At 38.9% G+C, this 19,327-nt stretch overlaps 1 protein-coding gene across 5 annotated transcripts in view; it reads right to left on the bottom strand.

Annotated features, from left to right (window-relative positions):
- Nucleotides 1–19,327, bottom strand: part of Pde1a (phosphodiesterase 1A) — a 281,786-nt gene that overhangs the window by 20,900 nt on the left and 241,559 nt on the right. For all 5 annotated transcript variants that reach the window (XM_021151272.3, XM_029470636.2, XM_029470625.2 and 2 more), the window contains 6 exons: nucleotides 14,498–14,623; nucleotides 11,574–11,675; nucleotides 11,347–11,467; nucleotides 4,607–4,688; nucleotides 2,051–2,171; nucleotides 1,459–1,646 (listed from right to left, as the gene is read on the bottom strand). In XM_021151272.3, coding sequence (XP_021006931.1) covers nucleotides 1,459–1,646; nucleotides 2,051–2,171; nucleotides 4,607–4,688; nucleotides 11,347–11,467; nucleotides 11,574–11,675; nucleotides 14,498–14,623 — 740 coding nt within the window. The remainder of the gene's footprint in view (nucleotides 1–1,458; nucleotides 1,647–2,050; nucleotides 2,172–4,606; nucleotides 4,689–11,346; nucleotides 11,468–11,573; nucleotides 11,676–14,497; nucleotides 14,624–19,327) is intronic.

Here is a 19,327-nt window from a genome sequence, read left to right as displayed (position 1 = left end):
ATGGTGCAGGAGAAACTGAGAGTTCTACATCTTGATCTGACTGCAGCCAGGAGAGAGACTGGCATCCTCGGTCAGCTAGGAAGAAGATCTTTCAAAACCCACTCCCACAGTGACACACTTACTCCAGCAAGACCACACCCACTCCAACAAGTCCACACTTCCTAATACTGCCACTCTTTAGACTAAGCATATTGAAACCAGCATAATATGCATAGAAAGTCTCCTTTCAAACATCTAAAGTCTAACTTCTTGCTCATGCTGTTGCACACATACTGGTGCAGGTCTCTCTCTTTTGTTTCACAGTTTGGAGTTTAACATTTTTGCAACCCAAACAAAATAACATTTTCTGCTTTGTAGTCAGAGAAATCATTGTTAGACGTTAGTTGAAATCACTTACGTGTCGTCTGAGAGATAACCCTACATTTGGCTTTCCTTTTGGGGGACCAAATAAATGGCCTGGTCATCACATTCCCCTACACTATGCCTGCAGAGTTCCAACCTGCCCCCTTTCTCCCCTTTTCACAGGCTTCCTTGTTTCTTGTGTGGGAGGCAAGCTAAACCTCCTAGTTTGTACATGGCCATTCCATGCATCTGTTGGAAAAGGTCTGATCTTCCATGGCAGGCTGCTCCCTAATCCTCTTTCCCCTATCCTCGTCTATTTATCTACATCATCACTTTCTTTGTGAAGGCTTTCTGCACATCCCTATTTTAAACTACACTCCTGCTCATGTTTAGCATCACAGACCTTCCTGAAGACTGAAGCAGGACTACTCAGTTTCCTCTCATTATGAAACCACAGTACCTTTAACAGCCAACGCACACAGTGGTTTCTACTCTGGATACCCAATAGTTCATAATGCTTTTATTCATTTAAAATTATCCACTGCAATTACGTGTGTGTGTGTGTGTGTGTGTGTAAATGTATCTGCAGTTGTCTACAGGGACCAAGAGAGATCATTGGATCCTGGGGCTGGAGTTACAGGCTGTGATGAGCTGCTTATCATGGGTGCTTGGAACAAACTCTGGATCCTCAGCAAGAGCAGCAAGCACTCTTAACTACAAAGCCATCTTTCCAGCCTCAAACTTTTACTTTTGACTAAAATGCTAGACACTCAGATAGATACAGCAAGAGCTAGTGGCTTTGCTTGGTGCTGGCACAGGCTTGCAAGTACCAGTGACAAAGCACTGGGGCTCTTACACAGTTTGTCATCATGTTACTGTCCCTTATTTCACATCTGCATGGCCACCATCCATCAGCACAGACATCTGCAGCTCAAGCGACAGAAGCAGCAGTATCCTTTCTTAGCTAGCAATGGGACCAACTGTCTCATGAATGATCAATTTCAGAAACCAGCAAGAGTTTGTGTGTTTTATAAAAAGAAGCACATCAAGTAGAAGAAAGCGCAAATTATTAAGGAATTAGTGACTTCTTAATGGTAGCGTCATCAACAACTGTACCTTGGGCAGCCAACTCTTTCCACCTCTCTTTGTTCTGCTGAATGATGTCCACCAGGTTGTTTTTGAAACTCTTCAGATCCACAGCTGAGAGCGAGTAGTCTGGGGCATAGCTCCCATCACACACGGAGCCTTTTGTATTTGACCGCCTCAGAGAGTCAGCAACATGGAACCCAATCATTGTGGACGAGCTACCATTGACAACCAAAAAAAAAAAAAAAAAAAAAAAGACAACTAGGTCAAGAGACCATACAAGACAGGTTTATAGACCCATTAAACAACAGTCACATGGGCCCAGATGTAACACGTGGCAGGTGCTTACCCCCACCCCCGTCCTCTTTCCCACATGGAGTGTATTCTGACTATGATGTGGCTTCTACTCACTCCTCCCAGTTCCTTCCTCCCACCTCCCCTCCCATCCATACTCACACCATTTGTGGACCATGATCAGTTGCAAAGGGAGTGCACTACAGTATATAGACACTAGATGGCAGTACTACCTAATAATTACTGCAAGAACTGCAGGCCTACCTTTGAGGAAAAGAATAATTATTGGGTAAAAACTTTTATATATGCAAAAGAAAAACTATTATACCTGCTTGCCCCATAGTTTGAAGACTGTGATTTTGAAGCTTCCTCTATAAGAGGAATGACAATTTTCTCTGTTGAGTCCGTCAGGAGAGAAAACGTTGGCTCCACTATGAAATCAATGAAACCTAAAAAAGCAAAACACACAGAATGGGAGATCCAATCAAGAATCACAGTTTCCTAAACCACATGGTAAGACACAGTGAGGACTTTCTGGGACACATGTGGACAAACAAGTGCTCACTGGAGAACTGTATCAACCTTCAGAGGCAGCTACTTTGGGTAATAATGCATTCAGTAGTGAGAGCTGATAAAATAGACTTCCTAGCCCAAGCATGTGATCTTTCCTATCTAACATTTCACACCTTATGCTATCCTAGCTATTGAGCCAGTTCTAATGATCAAGAATGTCTTTTCTTAGGGCCCCCAATGGAGGAGCTAGAGAAAGTACCCAAGGAGATGAAGAGGTCTGAAACCCTATAGGTAGAACAACAATATGAACTAACCAGTACCCCCAGAGCTGTGTCTCTAGCTACATATGTAGCAGAAGATGACCTAGTCGGCCATCATTGGAAAGAGAGGCCTCTTGGCCTTGCAAACTTTATATTCCCCAGTACAGGGGAACACCAGGGCCAAGAAGTGGAAGTGGGTGGGTAGGGGAGCAGGGTCGGGGGAGGGTATAGGGGACTTTTGTGGTAGCATTTGAAATGTAAATGAAGAAAATACTTAAAAATTGGAAAAAGAAAAAAAAAGAATGTCTTTTCTTCTCAGTGAGAGGACATTACTCTTATGAATGGTCTTCGTCAGGTTTTTGGTTGTTGAATGTTATGCACCAGAAAAAAATAAATGCTATCTAAAGTCTAAGAAGACCAGATAATTTAAAGTCCCCAACCCTCAGGCCACAGAAGGACAGCCACTTTTATTTTATCCTATTTTTTTTCCTGACTGCATCAGAGTGATTTGTCAGCACATTCTTATTTCAAATTGCTGTTTATTATTCTCTGGATGTAAAGCATTCGTTCACAAAGTGTGGGCGTATGCTGCTAAACCAGCAGAGAGAACACTACAATCTCCAGGCAACAACACTAATCCCACCACTTTGAGATGTCAGGATTGAGTGATGACTTAGATTTAAAGTGCTCATCAAGATGGAGAGTGACAGGCAAAGAGCACAGCCTTGACCATGGATGCATCTGCTTCTTAGTAGTGAGGTAAAAGGGGATTCAAAGCAATAACCATTTTAAGCTCTGGGACTGCAAAACCTTGTGGCCCCAAGAACTATTAGGTGCTTCTGCCTTGAACCCACTGGAAATAGATACTAACATCTAAATACAAGAAAAGAAGGGTCTGGAATTATGCATTGAATGCTTGCCCAAAGTAGTATATGCTTGACACTTCTCAAGTGCATGTTGGGATACATCTCAAAATTTACAAAAATACAACTATAATTTTGTATCTTAATTAATACTTGAATTCAAACTAAAGTTAATTGTTCACCCAGACTTTTAACTCTCTAGAGCAGATAGACTGTCCAGTGAGGCAGCACCTCTTTCACTAAGAGGAATATGTATCAGAGCCACTGAATCAGCCCAGCTTGCTTGATGAGATTCTGAGTTTACAACATCCACACTTTCTGAATGGTGATAAGCACCAGATGCTGTTTTATTGGCTGAACAGTTTTTGGAAGTTGGCTGGGAGAGGAAAAGGTTATAGCCAGCCACTTTCCTACTGTCCTAAAGCTCTGTAATAGCTACACCAGAGCCCATATCTGGAGACGGGATACAGATTCATACATCACATGGTTCTGTAAGGAGGAGGCTGACTGTTGGAATATTATCAGAGACGGGCAAGCATAGGGAATAGTTTAGTAACCTGGGACTCGGCTGGTTGTGTTACACATCCCTCTTCTCAGTACTGCTCTTGGCAGTCTAGCTCCTTGTATGCTCCGTGCATACACATATCCCTCTTTATACAGTTCACCTAACAACCATAGACTTCCACCTGCATCCTGTTACATCTATAGCCCTCTAAAGATAATGATAGGATTCCACTTCCCTAACAATAGTCAAAGCTAGAATAGTTTCTATTCAATCAGAAGCATTCTAGGAAGTAGGCTACATGGTAGGAGAATGACCGTGTGGTCTAATCTAGCAATCAGAATATAGACCCGCTGTAAGCATACCCCTTAGAACCTGGCCTCCCCTTCCTTCAGAACTCTGGGCTGTAACATGGGTCCCTGTTCAGGGAGATCTATTGCTTTCCTTTAAATTTAATAGCCTTGCTATTCCTGAAAATTTTGTATGGGCTTTTAATTTAACTCCTTGGCTAAGAAGACAAGAACCTGGAAACACCTGACCTTGGCCAGCAGTAGTGGCTCACTGAATGCATTTTGTAAAAATGCTTCATTGATTTTTCCTTCAGCATTAGCTAGATCATCCTGAAGCCAAAGTTTATCCTGAGTGTAGAGTGAGGTTGGTCTGGAAGACTTTGAACTACATAGTACCTGCATTTGAACACCAACAAGTCCCACCCACTTTTTAGGGCCACCATTCTTCAAAATTACCTATTTGAGACTGGGCGACCATGGTTGACTTCCGATCACAAAGTGGAGAAAATGGAAGCCCTAATTCAGCTTCTTTGTCTCCCTGGGGAAAGAGAGGTGAGGTTGCTAGAGTCAGGTGGGGAATTTAAGAAAACGTGCAGTCTAGAGAGAGTCACTTAAAACAACCACAGTTTTAATACCAGTAATACCTACACAGTTATTTCATTAAAGTCTAAGCTTATATAATTTAGCTTGAATAGTTTTCTCCTGAGGAATTTTCTAGTGCTAATGCATCTCTAAATATCTTTGTAGTATCCCAACCCACTGACTCTAAAGTGAAAAACATTTCAGTTTTCTGAAGACCCTATGGATTAGTCACTCCAATGCATTATTGGGAGATTAATTGACCAACAAGTTTATGGATTTTTCTTCATTTTTTAGATTTTGCTTCACAAAGCTTTAAAAAGCAAGATGTTTTGCTGGACTGCTCTTTCACATGAAATATGCATGAGTATTTTGAAATCTCTTTCTTCTCATCGACTAAGAGTTATTAAATGTCTCGCTACAAATAATGTTTTTATCATAGGTCTAGAATACAGTTCAAGAATAGCATCAGTAGTTAATTACTGAATAACAATATCCTTAAGAGTTTACATTAAAATACTAATGGCACTATCATTGTTTAAAATAGAAATGACAGACGATAGCCTTGATCAGAAGAATAATATTAAAGACAGACATTTATTTAGTATTTACAATACAATTGTCCTTGACTGACAGTATAATATTTGCATTCAGTTGATATTATTGTTAAATATCTGCTATGTATAGCCTAAGAACACTTTAACAGGATACCACTCAATAGGCCTAGTTCTATATTATATGGTTGAAAGACTGAAAAGGATTAATTACGGTTGAAAAAAGCAGATGTTCTGCTCTGTGTAAGCTCCATTTTAAAGACTGCAGTTAGCACATTTTCATCTAAGACGTAGACACTTGACAGTGACATGCAGATCTGGCCTTCCTGTGGATGGAGCTGGGGAGGTTAATGCTGTTTTTCTGCTTCATGTACCTTTCAATTAATTTAGAATATAAAATTCCTATTGCTAAAAGCACTGGATGCTAAAAATACATTAATTATTCAATTTCCTTATAAATATTTCAAAGTGTTATTTATTTTTTGGAATGAATAAAGGCCATGGGTATCAGGTCAGCAGCAGGGGGGCTCTGAGCCAGACCATGAAAGAACTGAACAGAACACCATGGACAGGGGAGAGATGTAGAAAGGGAAACTGTGTTACCTTGGTGGAAGCTTGACCAACTTTACAAGGTCTCTTCTCCCAAGGTCTATTCTCCCAAGGGAGGAGACACAGATATTTTTCTTTAAAGGAAACCAATGGTCAAAACTGAGCATTCTACATAACAATTACTTCACATTTATCTTGAACCTTGTGAATCCTGTTGAGAGTCCTCTATTTAAGAGACCAAAAAAAAAAAATAGTTTTTAGAGTCAACAACTCACTATACCTAATAAACGTATTTCCTGGTGTTTTCATTGACGGATGAAAGTGGTAAAAGAAAATACTACACTCAATTACCCAGTGGCTCTCTGTAATGTCCTAGGTCTGGCCATTGTTGTTCTGAGAAAGAGCCTACAGGTGTTGAGGCAGCAGAATGAGCCCCATCACAATCCCCAGGAGGGTCTGGTGTCCAGTGTCTGACAGCTCATAGCCATCTCAATGTTCCCAAGTAGCTTGCCAAGGTTTCTTCTTGAAATGGTTGTGACAAACAGCTAGTAATTGTTTGTCTGCTTTACAAACAGAGTAAAAGGCTCTGACAGCTCTCAGCGAGGCGTTAATCCAAGGCTTGCTTTATTTCTTTAAATTTCACTAAAACTGAAACAATTTCTATGGCTACAGAAACAAAACAACTGAAAAGAGAATGAAACACAGAAGTCTGGGGAACCTTTTTTGCCCTGAGATCTGGATGCAAGTCTTAAGAGTAATATAAATTAACATTCAAACCACTGTCAGGCCCCAGTGATAGGGGGTGAGGGAGCCCTGGTTCTGTAGACAAGCTGAGATAGAGGAAGGACCGTGCACCTATTTAGCCATCTCTGGACAACTTGCATAAGCAATGTCCTCCATGTGACTGTGTTCCATTCTTCCTTCTAAAAATGACTCTCAGAAATTCTCACCGTCACCTAAACAGATTACATGTTTGATCGCCATAGGAATGCCACATCTATATTCAGCTGTATTTATGGTAGAATGTAATTGTGTATTTTGACTATAAGCATCTTAGCAAACACTAGGATTCCCTGTGTAACTACTGTCTACAGAGCTTTCACAACTCTTAGAACTGGCTTCAATTTTTTTATTTATTTATGTATTCTTTTCTTTTGTTAGTTAGATACTTTCTTTATTTACATTTCAAATGTTGTCCCCTTTCCTAGTTTCCCCTCTGAATACTCCCTATCCCCTCCCTCCTCCCCCTGCTCACCAACCCACCCACTCCTGCTTCCTGGTCCTGGCATTCCCCTATTCTGGGGCATAGAACCTTCACAGGACTAAGGACCTGGGACTAAACCACCAACCAAAGAAAACGCATGCTGGCTTCAATTTTAAACATATTGAGCTATAGTTCTTTACTGTCATTTGATTTGGGGGATTATATCTGTAATTTTCATTGGCACCCAGATCTTTGCCTGAAATGCACTGGCAGAGTGTATTTTTAGTAGTGTGTGAGTTCTAGGCCAGAACATGTTACACTGTGAGACACTGTCTCAAACATAAACAAAAAAGAAAAAGCAAAAACAAACAATCAAAATTCTAAAACAAGAATGCTAGGGGAAGAAATTCTAAAAGTAGGGGGATCAGATGTCAGCCACTGACCTCGAAGGGCATCCACACAAGTACGGCATACATTCACACGGATACATTCGTATAAATAAGAACAAAAGGATAGATTTGCTTACTGCCCCACTGTTTTCTAATTGTTGCGTTTGCATTGTAGAAAGTCTTTCCCAGCTTATTTGCCTGGTGTCTATGAAAACAATCACAGGAGGACACGTGTAGGCTTATTTCTGGAATCACTATCAGGTTGCGTTGATCTATTCTCTGTCTATACTCCAGTGACAGTCTGGTCATTTCTATATTATGAAATGCTAATTATGTAATTGGGACAGTGGACGCTCCAGCTTTCTAGTCTTTTGCAGAATTGCCAAGGCTATTGTAGACTCGGGTGTTTCCACTTGTAGGATCAGAATTCCAGTTTCTACAAAGAGATCTGCTAAGATCATTGTAATACAACCTCAAATTTGTGGATCAATTTTGAAAGAACTTACGTCTTGTAATATGGAATATTTTAATCCATTGTTCTGCCTAACACTTGCACAAGTTTTGGTCACCTGGGAAAAGCAAACTGCAATTGAGATATCTCCATCAGACTAGCTGATGTGCATCACTGTGGAGTGATTTCTTGAATAATGACTGATATAGAAGGGCCCAGTCCCAAACGTAAGCTGAGCAAGACATGTAGAACAATCTAGTAAGCAGTGCCCTAAGCAATCCTGCTTCAGTTTCTGCCCTGGCTTCCCTTGACAATGACTGCAGTTTGTAAAATATATAGAATGCTTTCCTCCCCACAGAAAACACAGCCACAGAAAACAAACTGGAGCACTCATTATTATGGACTATCTGTCTATTTACATACACATACACAATTTATTTATGCATCTAATTTAATTATATATATATAACTTAATTATATATATGTAAAGTTAAAAATGTGATTTTGCATGCGTTTAGCTAAACCTCATCTTTAATATTTTGTTTGATGCTCTCGTAAGTAATGACGTTTTCAACTTATTTTTTTTATAACCAAAATGTGCTTATTTGTTACCAGACGCAAATTCCTGTGCCAGCCTTGTTTGTCCTTGAGTAGGCTGACAGGGGACAGCAGACAAGTGTTTTTGCAGGGCTAAAGGCTGTGATGATTTGCCGGCATCCATGGAGTGGGAATCAGGGCTCTGCACCAGGCACCTGTTCTTGTGTTTCTTCTCCTCCTCTCCCGGAGAGAGATGACAGAGATCCTTTGTGAGAGTCATGTTCTCATGAAGGTGTTGTCACAGTAAGAAAGGGTAAACTTAGTTTTCCAATTGTTTCCTGCTGTGTACGGAGCTACAGTTGATCCTACAACCCCATGAAACCATGTGTTGGTTCTACCTGTCCTCTTGGCATCTGAGCGTAGTTTTATTTTAGCCACTTTATTTACTATCTCCTCTTAGTACTTCTTTGTACTGAGGAGGACTTCATATGAATCATTTAACAGAGAGTTGATCGTCCATTTTATAGCATGCCGTTTCGGAGTATTGCATTAGCTGTGGCCCTTTGATCCTTTACGAGGCTGAGAACCATTTCCTAATTAGTTTGCAGGGAGTTTCTGTAATTAAAGTGTTGAATTTTGTCAAATGCATTCTGTGAATCTATTGATATGACAATGTGACTTCCCCTTGTATTCTTTTAATATAGTTTGGTATAATTAAAAATATTCAACATGCATGCCCAAGTCCTGCTTCGCATTCTTTTATAATATTATGGATTTGACTTGCTAATATTTTAAGAGTTTCCCCCATCTAGATACATGACAGATATGAGTTATAATTTCCTTTATTTGAAATTTTTGTCAGGTTTTATGAGCGATATACTGCTAATTTTCTTCTTCCTTTATCATGAAAATTTTGTGTTTAAAATTATTATTTTTGTCTTAAAATTCTTGAGAAAATTGGTATCTCTCAACTGAGTCAAATAATGGAAATTGAAATTAAAATAAAAAAAAATTGGAGCTATCTAGTCCTGGGTTTTTGTTTTTTAAGAATTAATTTTATGAGTATGGGTGTTTTGCCTGTATGTATGTCTTTGCACTGCATGTGTTTCTGATGCCATGAAGGCCAGAAGAGGGTATCAGACCCTCTGGGACTGGAGTTATAGATATTGTGTGTTGCCATGTAGGTGCTCATAATCCTCACGCTCTGGAAAAGCAGCCAGTGCTCTTAACAGTGGAACTGTCTCACTACTCCAAATCCTGGGTTTTCTTATGTGAGATTGTATTATAAATTCAACTAAAACATAAGCATATGAATATTCATTGTAGCTTTGTCTTATGTCTAGGTTGGTAGGTAAATTATATCTTTCTCGAAGATTTAGGCAATTTTATTTGTCACCAATATTATTCATATAACTTGTTCATACCCTTTTGTACCTTTCTGGCATATGTAAGCTCTATAATATTAATCCATCTTCTATGTATATTGCTCCCTCCTTCTGATCTTGCAAGTAATTTAATCCAGGCTGTCAGTTTTTAATCTCTATTAATTCTGCCTCTTATTTCTCTTTGCTCTCTTCCACTGATTTCTGTTTTTATAGATATTACCTTCTAGTATCGACTTATTTTTAGTTCCATTTTCTTAAATTTCACCTACATTTGAAAGACAGAATCCTAGCAGTGGTTTCATACTTTTGGTCTTTTAAAGGACATAATGCTACAAAACGTCCTCTACGTACACGTTTAGATGAACCCAGCAGATTGCCCCATGATGTGTTTTTATGATCATTCAACTCAAAATATTTAAAAGCTTTTCACACCTATGTAATAAAACTTTACAATACTGTGGACACTGAAGTTTAGGGAAATTTTTGGGTTCATACTCTTAATCCAGGAGTTGACACGCTCCAACTCCCCCTAGAGACGATAAAGCCACTCATGTGTCTCACCTGCTCTATCTGGCCACTACTGAACTCCATTCTTTATGATAGAATTCTAATTGTCAGTATAGCACCAGCTCTGAGTTCTATAGATTAACAAATCACCAACTCTAGAATATGCCATAGGAACTGAATTTATAACCAGATGACCAGAAATCAACATTTGTATGTTCCACTTGGGTCTGCAGTCTGACGTGGAGCCCATCATTTGGAAGACTGAGCCTTTACTTGTGGAATTTGAAGCCAACTTTGAATAATTACCATCACGTTTATATTATAGTATCCCAACTTGGAATGCAAAGATGTTAGACAGAACAGGGAATAACTTGTAAAGAATCGCCTACACCAGAGAACAGAGGTCTCCTCTCCTGCAGGTTTGTATTTGTCATTTTGGTTAGGCAGGTGTCTGTTATGCTGCAGTTTCCTCAGCCTCCTTTGCAGCTATGTATGGGGGTAAATTTTGAGCAAGAAGATACACATAGAAGTTTGTGTGCCCCCCCCATCCTCTTGCTTTTCTCATGTACAAGCTATTTATGCTCTCAAACTTACCTCTTAGTAACAGTGTAATTCTTTTTTTTTCTTTCTTTCTTTTTTGGTTTTCTGAGATAGGGTTTCTCTGTGTAGCCCTGGCTAACCTGAAACTGGCTTTGTAGACCAGGCTGGCCTTGAACTCAGAAATCCACCTGCCTCTGCCTCCCAAGTGCTGGGATTACAGGGGTGCGCCAACACTGCTCGGCTCTAACAGTGTAATTCTAACCTGCCTTTCTATTGCTTTTTTCCTGACTGCCACATCCTCATATCTGAGACATTACTCCTTTCAAAAGATATTTAATACTATCTTACTTATCTAAAATCCTGATAGACTTTCCCCAAGTACCCTAACTATGTGTTGTGACTAAGTGGAAATATAAGTACAAAGCCTTGGATCTGCTGAGAAAAGTTTTGTCAATATTCACAGTGGCTGTTTCCAAAACAGAGTAAAAAAAAAAAATGCACCTGCAGGAAAAACTCCTCCATTAGGGCCATGGTCCATCTGTAGTGCAACTTCCAAGTTTTGGCTGGGTGGCTGATGTCAGCTGCATGGAGTATCAGGGACATAGTTTTGGCTCTGTCAATCCTGTCAAACCAAAGACATGCTCAAATTACCAGAACAAAAATAGTCACCTAGTGTTTTCTAAGTCCAAACCCACAAAACTTCAACATGACAAAGGAAAACAACCTACCCTTCCGGCTGCTGCAAGCTGTTTCTTATGTTTTTAATTTGCTGAAAATGCCCTGACATGTCTGTCGCTAAGACCATTTCAATCACTAAGTTCCGAAGATCCCTGCAGAGGCATGAAAGGGAGAATGGTTCATTTGAGTTTTTCTTAGCTTAGAGAGGGACATGTCTATAGACATGATCATACTGTTTTCCCTAACAATTATCAACACAGAGCCATCACCTTTTAAGTGCAATAGTGTTCACAAAAGTTGGACATTATTTTAATCACTGAAACTCATGAGTTGAGTAAGTCATGCCACTTAATAATCTCCTTAAAAATGAGATGTATTTCCTTCACAAGCCACATGTCTTCCCAACTCATAATTGCTAAGTCTTGTTTTTTTGTCTACCTAAAATAGTTGTTGGCCATTTTAATTATATAAATGGCATGTTTGTATGTGTGTTTCTCCATGTACATAGGCATATAGATGTGCATGCACATGTATGCATGTTCATGTGGAGACTAGAAGTCAAACCCAGGGGCACTAAACACAGTTTTTAAAAATCAGGGTTTTTCACTGACTTGGGGCTTGACAACCAGGTTAGGCTGGCTGGCCACCAAATTCCAGGGGTCTCCCTGTCTCTGCATCTACAGGAATGAGATTGCCAGCATGTTCCACCATACCAGGCATTTTCACATGGAATATGGACATTAAACAAAGGTCCTTGTCCTTGTCTGGCATGAGCGCTAGTAAGAGCATCACCTTTGCTCCTAATTAACATCTTGAATGCTTTAGAAGTAAGACATGAAGTCAATGGCATTGGGGAATATTCTAAACTCATGTAGCCAACAAAACTGCTTGTCTTACTGCCCCAGGGAAGTCATCTGGAAGAGAATGAGTTCCCAGGGTCTCTCTTGCACTTTCCTCCTTTTATGACTTTTAAATGAAACTACTTTTAATAGGACCAGAATTATTCATCCAGTCTATGTGTGGACTTAGGACTATGTAGTAATTCCTTTGTCAGTACACTAAACATTTAATTCCTAGGGTAGGATTATTAATATTTCCCTCCAGAGACTATTTCATTTGCTCAGTCATGCAGCTAAGATGTGACTGGGTGTAAAATTCAACCAGAATTTCCATTCAAAAAGCTGACCCTTGGGTGACTCCACAGTGCCCAGCACCCACCACAGGCACCTGAGAGAAATTCAGATGTTAGTGAGAGGGCACACTTCTGGGACCCCAATCCTGTGGAACAGACATATCCATTGGCACTGTTTAAACACTTAAGCAAGATGCTGTCATGTAAAAAGAGTGGTCACATCACAGAGCCTGTGACTGAGTAAACTCATTCCCAGTTTAAGTAGGAAACCGAGTCACCCTAGCAAATGCTTCTATATGCAGATAAGAAATCAATTATATCCTGTTTCACCAGGGGACCAGTATTATAAGTTAAGTCAAAGCTTTGACTTGAATACAATCTTGAATCAAGTACTTTTTAGCCAGGCATTGGTGGCGCATGCCTTTAATTCCAGCATTTGGGAGGCAGAGGCAGGCAGATCTCTTGAGTTTTGAGTCCAGCCTCGTCTACAGAGCAAGTTCTAGGACAGCCAAGGCTACAGAGAGAAACTGTGTCTCAACTCCACCCCCATCACCAACATCTTACATAAAAGATGATTTATTTTAAAAATAGCATCATATTGGGATGTTTTTGAAAATTCAGATGCTCAGTCCAACCTTAATTTATGCAAAAGTGACAAAGCCTCAGTGTTCTGCTGTCATTTATAAAACTGGGCAACCTGCTTAGAATAATTTACAAAATCTGCAGAGAACTACAGGAATTGAAGGTAGTTAATAAAATAATACTCAATTATAGTTTTCAATGAAATATTAACAAAATTTACATTAATATTGACTAGATACAACATTTGTTAAATGAGAATTGAGACAAAAATTTTCCATAATCTGCACAATGTACTAAATTTGCTATGCTTTCTATTTAAATACTTAATAAATTCTAAGTTATGGTAATATAGTAAGTGAAATATAACACAAGGGAAATACAACTTAAGGTATGAAATATTTTTATAAAAAGTTCAATGCTTTTATTTGTAATAAAAATACTAACAAGACTTGAGGGCAGAAGAATTAGAGGTCTTTTAAAAAATTACCAAATTTTAATGTTAGGCAAACTTTTATTGCTGTTATAGTAGAAAATAGGTGTTTTGTAAGTAATTGGAAAGCACTGAATTTATTAAATTTTAGAATCTGTGTGACTATTGCACTATTTGTTAGCACATAATATAAAAGGTCCAACCAGGATGGTTAAAATTTATGAAGAGACACATAAATATGATCACAAAGAAAAAAAACAGAGTAAGTAAATCCATACTGAAATAACAAGACTTAGCTATGAGGGAAAAACAAACATTACTCAGAGGCTAGACAGTAAGAGTTAATTTTACACATTTTATTCCTGGGAGATATATAAAGTATTTTCCTCCTTTCTCTGGGTCATTTTAATATAGTATATGTAATTTTTTCTGAAGTAGATGAAACCATTTATAGCAAAATACTAAAGAGAAAAATGTGCATAATATGAAAATTTTGAATTTATGTAAGACTACATTAAAAAAAAACCAAACAGAAATACAACCAACCATAAAAGCAACAAAATCAACCCAAGCTCCACTAGAGGCTGAGTAATTATGTCCCCTTAGTCACTTGTGGTGTAGAATGTGGCTTTACACATGTGCTAGGGTATTGGATTGATCTGCAGTTAGTTTCTGTATATCCAGTAGCAGAGATCACCATCTGGACAAAGCCTGCAATCACTTCCTCCAATGGGGGAAGACCTAGGGCCTCCCTGTGTCTTCCTCACTTTACCAATACAATTCACGTTGTTCTTGGGGTTCGATTCCTTTGGGTTTTCTCTGAAACTCACCTCCAGTCATCTTTAGACAAATTTACCAAAATATTCATTTCTTCCTCTTGCATAAGTCTGTAGGCTGCGCTGACATGGTGATTCTCAAGCACTGAGCGGTCGTTGTACAGAATAGCAACGTCCGACCTGGAAGTTAAAAGCAAATATCCAGATGAGACGGTCTTCAGACTTTGAGGTTTCAATAGTAAGTAGTCATCACACTGGTTAAAAGCCCATTATTGAACACTGAAAATCTTGCAAATACTAAGTTACTTTTTGAAACTCTATAGTACTTTAGTGTTTGACAGAGACTTAATTGGTATACCATCTCAGGTTCACAATAGAATTGCAGAAAATTGGGTTTCCCTTCATTCTGCCTGCCTCTGCAACATGGCTACCTTGGAGGTCGTCTTCTGTTGTGTTTTCTTTCCCCCAAATGTCACAGAGTTTGCAGCATGCAGCACACATCTCTCTATATTGGCTCTTTTCGCTAATATATATATATATGAATTTCAATTAAGTTGTTTTCTTGTTTTTATTTTAAAATATCTTTGTGCATTTTAAAATAAGTCCTTTAATAACCATGTCTCATACATATATTGTCCCCCTGACTGTGTCCTCTCCTTTTTATTTTCTTAGCAATGCCTTTGGCAGAGCATTCTTTAATGAACTTCAGCTTTCAACTCTTGCTTTCATGTGCCATGCCTTTGGTGCCCTGTTCAGTCATTACTAAACCCTGGGTCACATTCATTTTCTCTTGTGTTGTCTTTTGCAATGTTTTGTCCTGTGTTTGATAGTTAAATCTGTGAGCCCTTTGAAGGATGTGTGGTTTGTATCTCATTAGATTTCATGCTACTGACACAGGGTACTAGCAGGCATTTTGTTCAGGATAGAGATTTATTTCCTGTAGTTCTGGAAGCATGAGTGTTTGAGATGAAAGTGATGTGTCACCTGGTCACCCGTAAAGTTTCTTGTTGCTTCATGTTTGTGTATCACATGGAAGAAGGGCAGAGATATGCAGAGATTACCCAGAGGGCTCATTTATAAAGGCAGTATATTCATGGAGTGGGAGCCCTTATGACTCACATACAGGCAGAAGTTGCCTCTCCTAGCATGTTGCATGGGGATTTGATATCCGGCCCATAAATTCTAGAAGACACAGTTAAACCATAGCAATTGGTATCTAGTTTCTTTGTTTGAATGTGCATATGGGTATGCAGGTTTTCTAACACCATTTACTAAAAAGATTCTCTTTGTTACAAAGCCCCAACTCCTTTGTCAAAGATCAGTTGACTAGGGAGTGGAGAGATGGTTCAGCAATTACAAAGCATTCCAGAAGACCCAAACCGAATTGCCAATACTAGTGTCTGGAGGCTCAGGCTGCCTGCATTTCCAGGACTATGAGACCTAACTCCCTCTTCTGGCCCCTACTGGAACCAGCTCACACGACATACATATATACACATGAGTAATAAAAGAAATAAAATAATTAAATAAAATAAGTGTTTTGAAAAAAAGCAATTGACTAAATGTTATGGGTCCATTTCTGGACTTTCTAAACTGTTCCATTTGTCTGTCCTTTCACTAACACCACACTTTCTGATTGTTACAGCATTGAAGTCTATACTAATCCACATCTCTCATATCAAAGAAGAGTTTATTTTAGAGCCAACTGTGAATGATCATGATTCAAAAATACAAATTTGAGTTACCCCCAAATTCCATGTTTTAGCATCATAGAAATTCTGTGTACCTTTATAGTGAAGAACAAAGAAAATTGAAAGCTCAAGATGTTTTGAAAATATCAAATATAGAAGCGTCAGGCGGGGGGGGGCATAAAAAAGCAGCTCTCAGACTCCAATGCCAGCTGATAATACTCTCAGCCCTTTGGTTGTGAAAAGAGGTTGGAAGTGTGTACATTCCACAGGATTTAATAATGGCTACAAAGTTGTTAGAACACATGCAGAAGAGGTCGATAAATGGCTATGAAGGAGGCTTAAACTGTCCCTATATAATCTGGCTCTAGACTGCCAACATTCTAATCTGTCCACCTTGATGACTGCTTAATCAGTTAATTAGCCTTGCAGAAGGCTGAGTGCAAGGTGTGTTTCTTGCCAGGAATTTTCACAGTTGTAAATGTTGAAGTGAGGGGAAATAGTACTCTAATTTGATCCCATGTTGTATTGTCTATTCTGGAGCTCTTCTTTCTCCATACAATCTTTAAAAAATATACAAACAAGCAAACAAAATTCAAAAAACAAACAAACATAACAAAAACTAAAAACCAAGTATATTAAAAAGTCCGATTGGGGCTTGGGTTGAATAACATTTTGACCAAATTGAAGATTTCTGTCCATGAACAAGATTTACCTCTTCGGTTTGGTTCGTCTGCCAGAATCTTTTTTTTTTTTCTGTTTTCCTTTAAATTTTTGTTTTCCATACATCCCGCTAAAGTTTCCTCTCCCACTGCTGTCCCCTCCCCACTCTTCCCAGTTGCACTTCCCTCTCCCTAACATCCACTCCTCCATCCATTTTCTTTCAGAAAAGAGCAGACCTCCCAGGGATATAAAACAAACATTGCCTAACAAGATGCAATAAGACTAGGCACAAACACTCCTATCAAGGCTGGGCAAGCCAACCCAGTGGGAGGAAAAGGGTCCCAAGAAGAGTCAGAAGATACCCCTACTCCCACTGTTAGGAGTCCCATAAACCACCAGGGTAACACTACAACTTATGTGCAGAGGACCTAGCACAGACACATGACACACATGCTGGTGCCCAAACTGCTGTTTCAGTCTCTGGAGAGCCTGGGAGTCTTTCTTAGTCGATGTTTGTGAGCTGTGTTCTCTTGGTGTCCTCGAACCTTCTGGATTCTTCTGCTAAAATTAAATGGTTTTCCTCTTCTAGATTTTTCTACACATTTTGTTATGCTTATACTAAGTATTTCAGTTTGAGGATGCTAATGTAAATGGTATTATATTTTCAAAGAGAAATTCCATCAGTTTGACTCTGGTAGATAATAGAGCTGTAGACTCAGAATGCCACAACTCATTGAACTTGTATCCTACAACCAGACTGTATCACTTCAGCTGTAGGGTTTGCTTTAAGGTTCTTAGTTTGTATTTTTTTTTCAAATATGCTACAAAGCCATGTAACAAAGATAACAGTATTTCTTCCTTAATATAAAGATATCCCTATATCCTTGTAGATGCTTATGTTTCCAGTGTATTTACAAATCTTAAAATGAAAAAACGGCACAGATTTGCTATAGCATAACCTTGTGAGACAATACATTGCTCAATAGCTAGACTGATTTATATTATACATTAGTTCATATACTACTATTTCTGTAAAATATTTAATGTCTACTCCTGGTCGTTTCCCAGAATGTAGTACATTGCTATTAATGGCAGTCTCTTTGTCATATAATCCCTCTTGTTAGCTTACTCTTCTTGTCTAGGTGAAATTTTTAGGTTCTTTGACCAAGGTCTCTTACCTGCACTCTCAGCACCCAATGAGTACCATTCTCTTGGGCATATTCTTTCTCGTGTTAAGGATAATGCACGCTCTTTCTAGCTTATTGAATTTGACCATGAAAGGATTTTGGATTTTGTCAAATACTTTTCTGCATATCTTGGCATCACTCCATTTCTTCTTTAGATTTTGCATTGAATTTCAAATGTTTTTCAATTTCAAGCCAAAGATGGCTTGCATGCTTGAGATAATTTTGGTCATGATGCTAATTTTCCCCTTAATTATTATACTTTAAATATCTATATGCCCTTTCCTTCCCAATTATAATGCTAATATCTATGAGATAGCCTAAATATCCAAGAGAAAATATTTAGCTCATCATTATTCCATCAGTGAATGATTAGCCTTTTTTTGCCCTTTCAAGTACTTAAACACATCATCATTCCTTTGACCCCCAAATTACTTTGGCTAGGGGATAAAGAGGATGATGGAAATCACTTTCTCCCACACAATCCTGTAATTAAATATGAATGTTACAGATGTACTCACTGTAAATTCAAATAGAGAAACTTGTTTTTCAATACAAGTTTACAGCAAATTTTACTCTTAAGCTGTTGAATGCATCAAAGGGCTTTTATTTCTCTCCTGCCTATATTTTCATATAATTTAAACTCTACTTCAAATTATCTGGATAGACTTGATACTCTGGCATTATGTATGGATCAGCTGCAAGCACTCTTAGTCCTGTAAAGTGGAGTGTTGGCTTCTTTATTGTCTCCTCCTAGAGTTAGGCACAGAATGGAAGCAGAACCCCTATGTGCAGTGTCTTCAGGTGGTGAGCCACACACACAGGTTAGCACAGTGAAAAGAAGCAGCAGCCTACAGTAATTAAAGCCCATAGCAATTTCACTACAATATGGCCCCTAGAACCTAATCCCTCTGGCATTCCTCCTTCTTGCTAGATACATTTGCCATGTGTGTTGGTTGGTTTTAAGTGAATTTGATATAAAGTAGAATAATTAGAAAGAACTCTCAATACCTTCATAACATTGGCCCGTGGGCAAACCTGTGGGCCATTTTCTTGATAAATGATTGGTGTGGGAAGGCCCTTCCCTTTGTAGGCCATGCCTTCTCTGGGATGATGGTGTGAGTTGCAGTCTGAGCAAGCCAGTAAGCAGCAACCCCCACTTGGCCTCTGCTTTAGTTCTTGCCTCCATGTTTCTGCCTTAAGCTCCTAGACTGACCTCTGTCAGTGAAAGAGTAACCTGATATTTGCAAGCTAAAATAAACCCTTTCCTTCCCAAGTTGTTTTTGGTCATAGTGTTTTATCACAGCAATATGAAACTCTGACTAAGACACTGTGGTAGGAAACTGTGT

The sequence above is a fragment of the Mus caroli genome, unplaced genomic scaffold, assembly GCF_978045245.1.
Source record: "Mus caroli unplaced genomic scaffold, Mus_caroli_1 scaffold_2, whole genome shotgun sequence".
NCBI classification, from domain to species: domain Eukaryota; kingdom Metazoa; phylum Chordata; class Mammalia; order Rodentia; family Muridae; genus Mus; species Mus caroli.
This window is presented reverse-complemented; position numbering and strand designations above follow the sequence as displayed.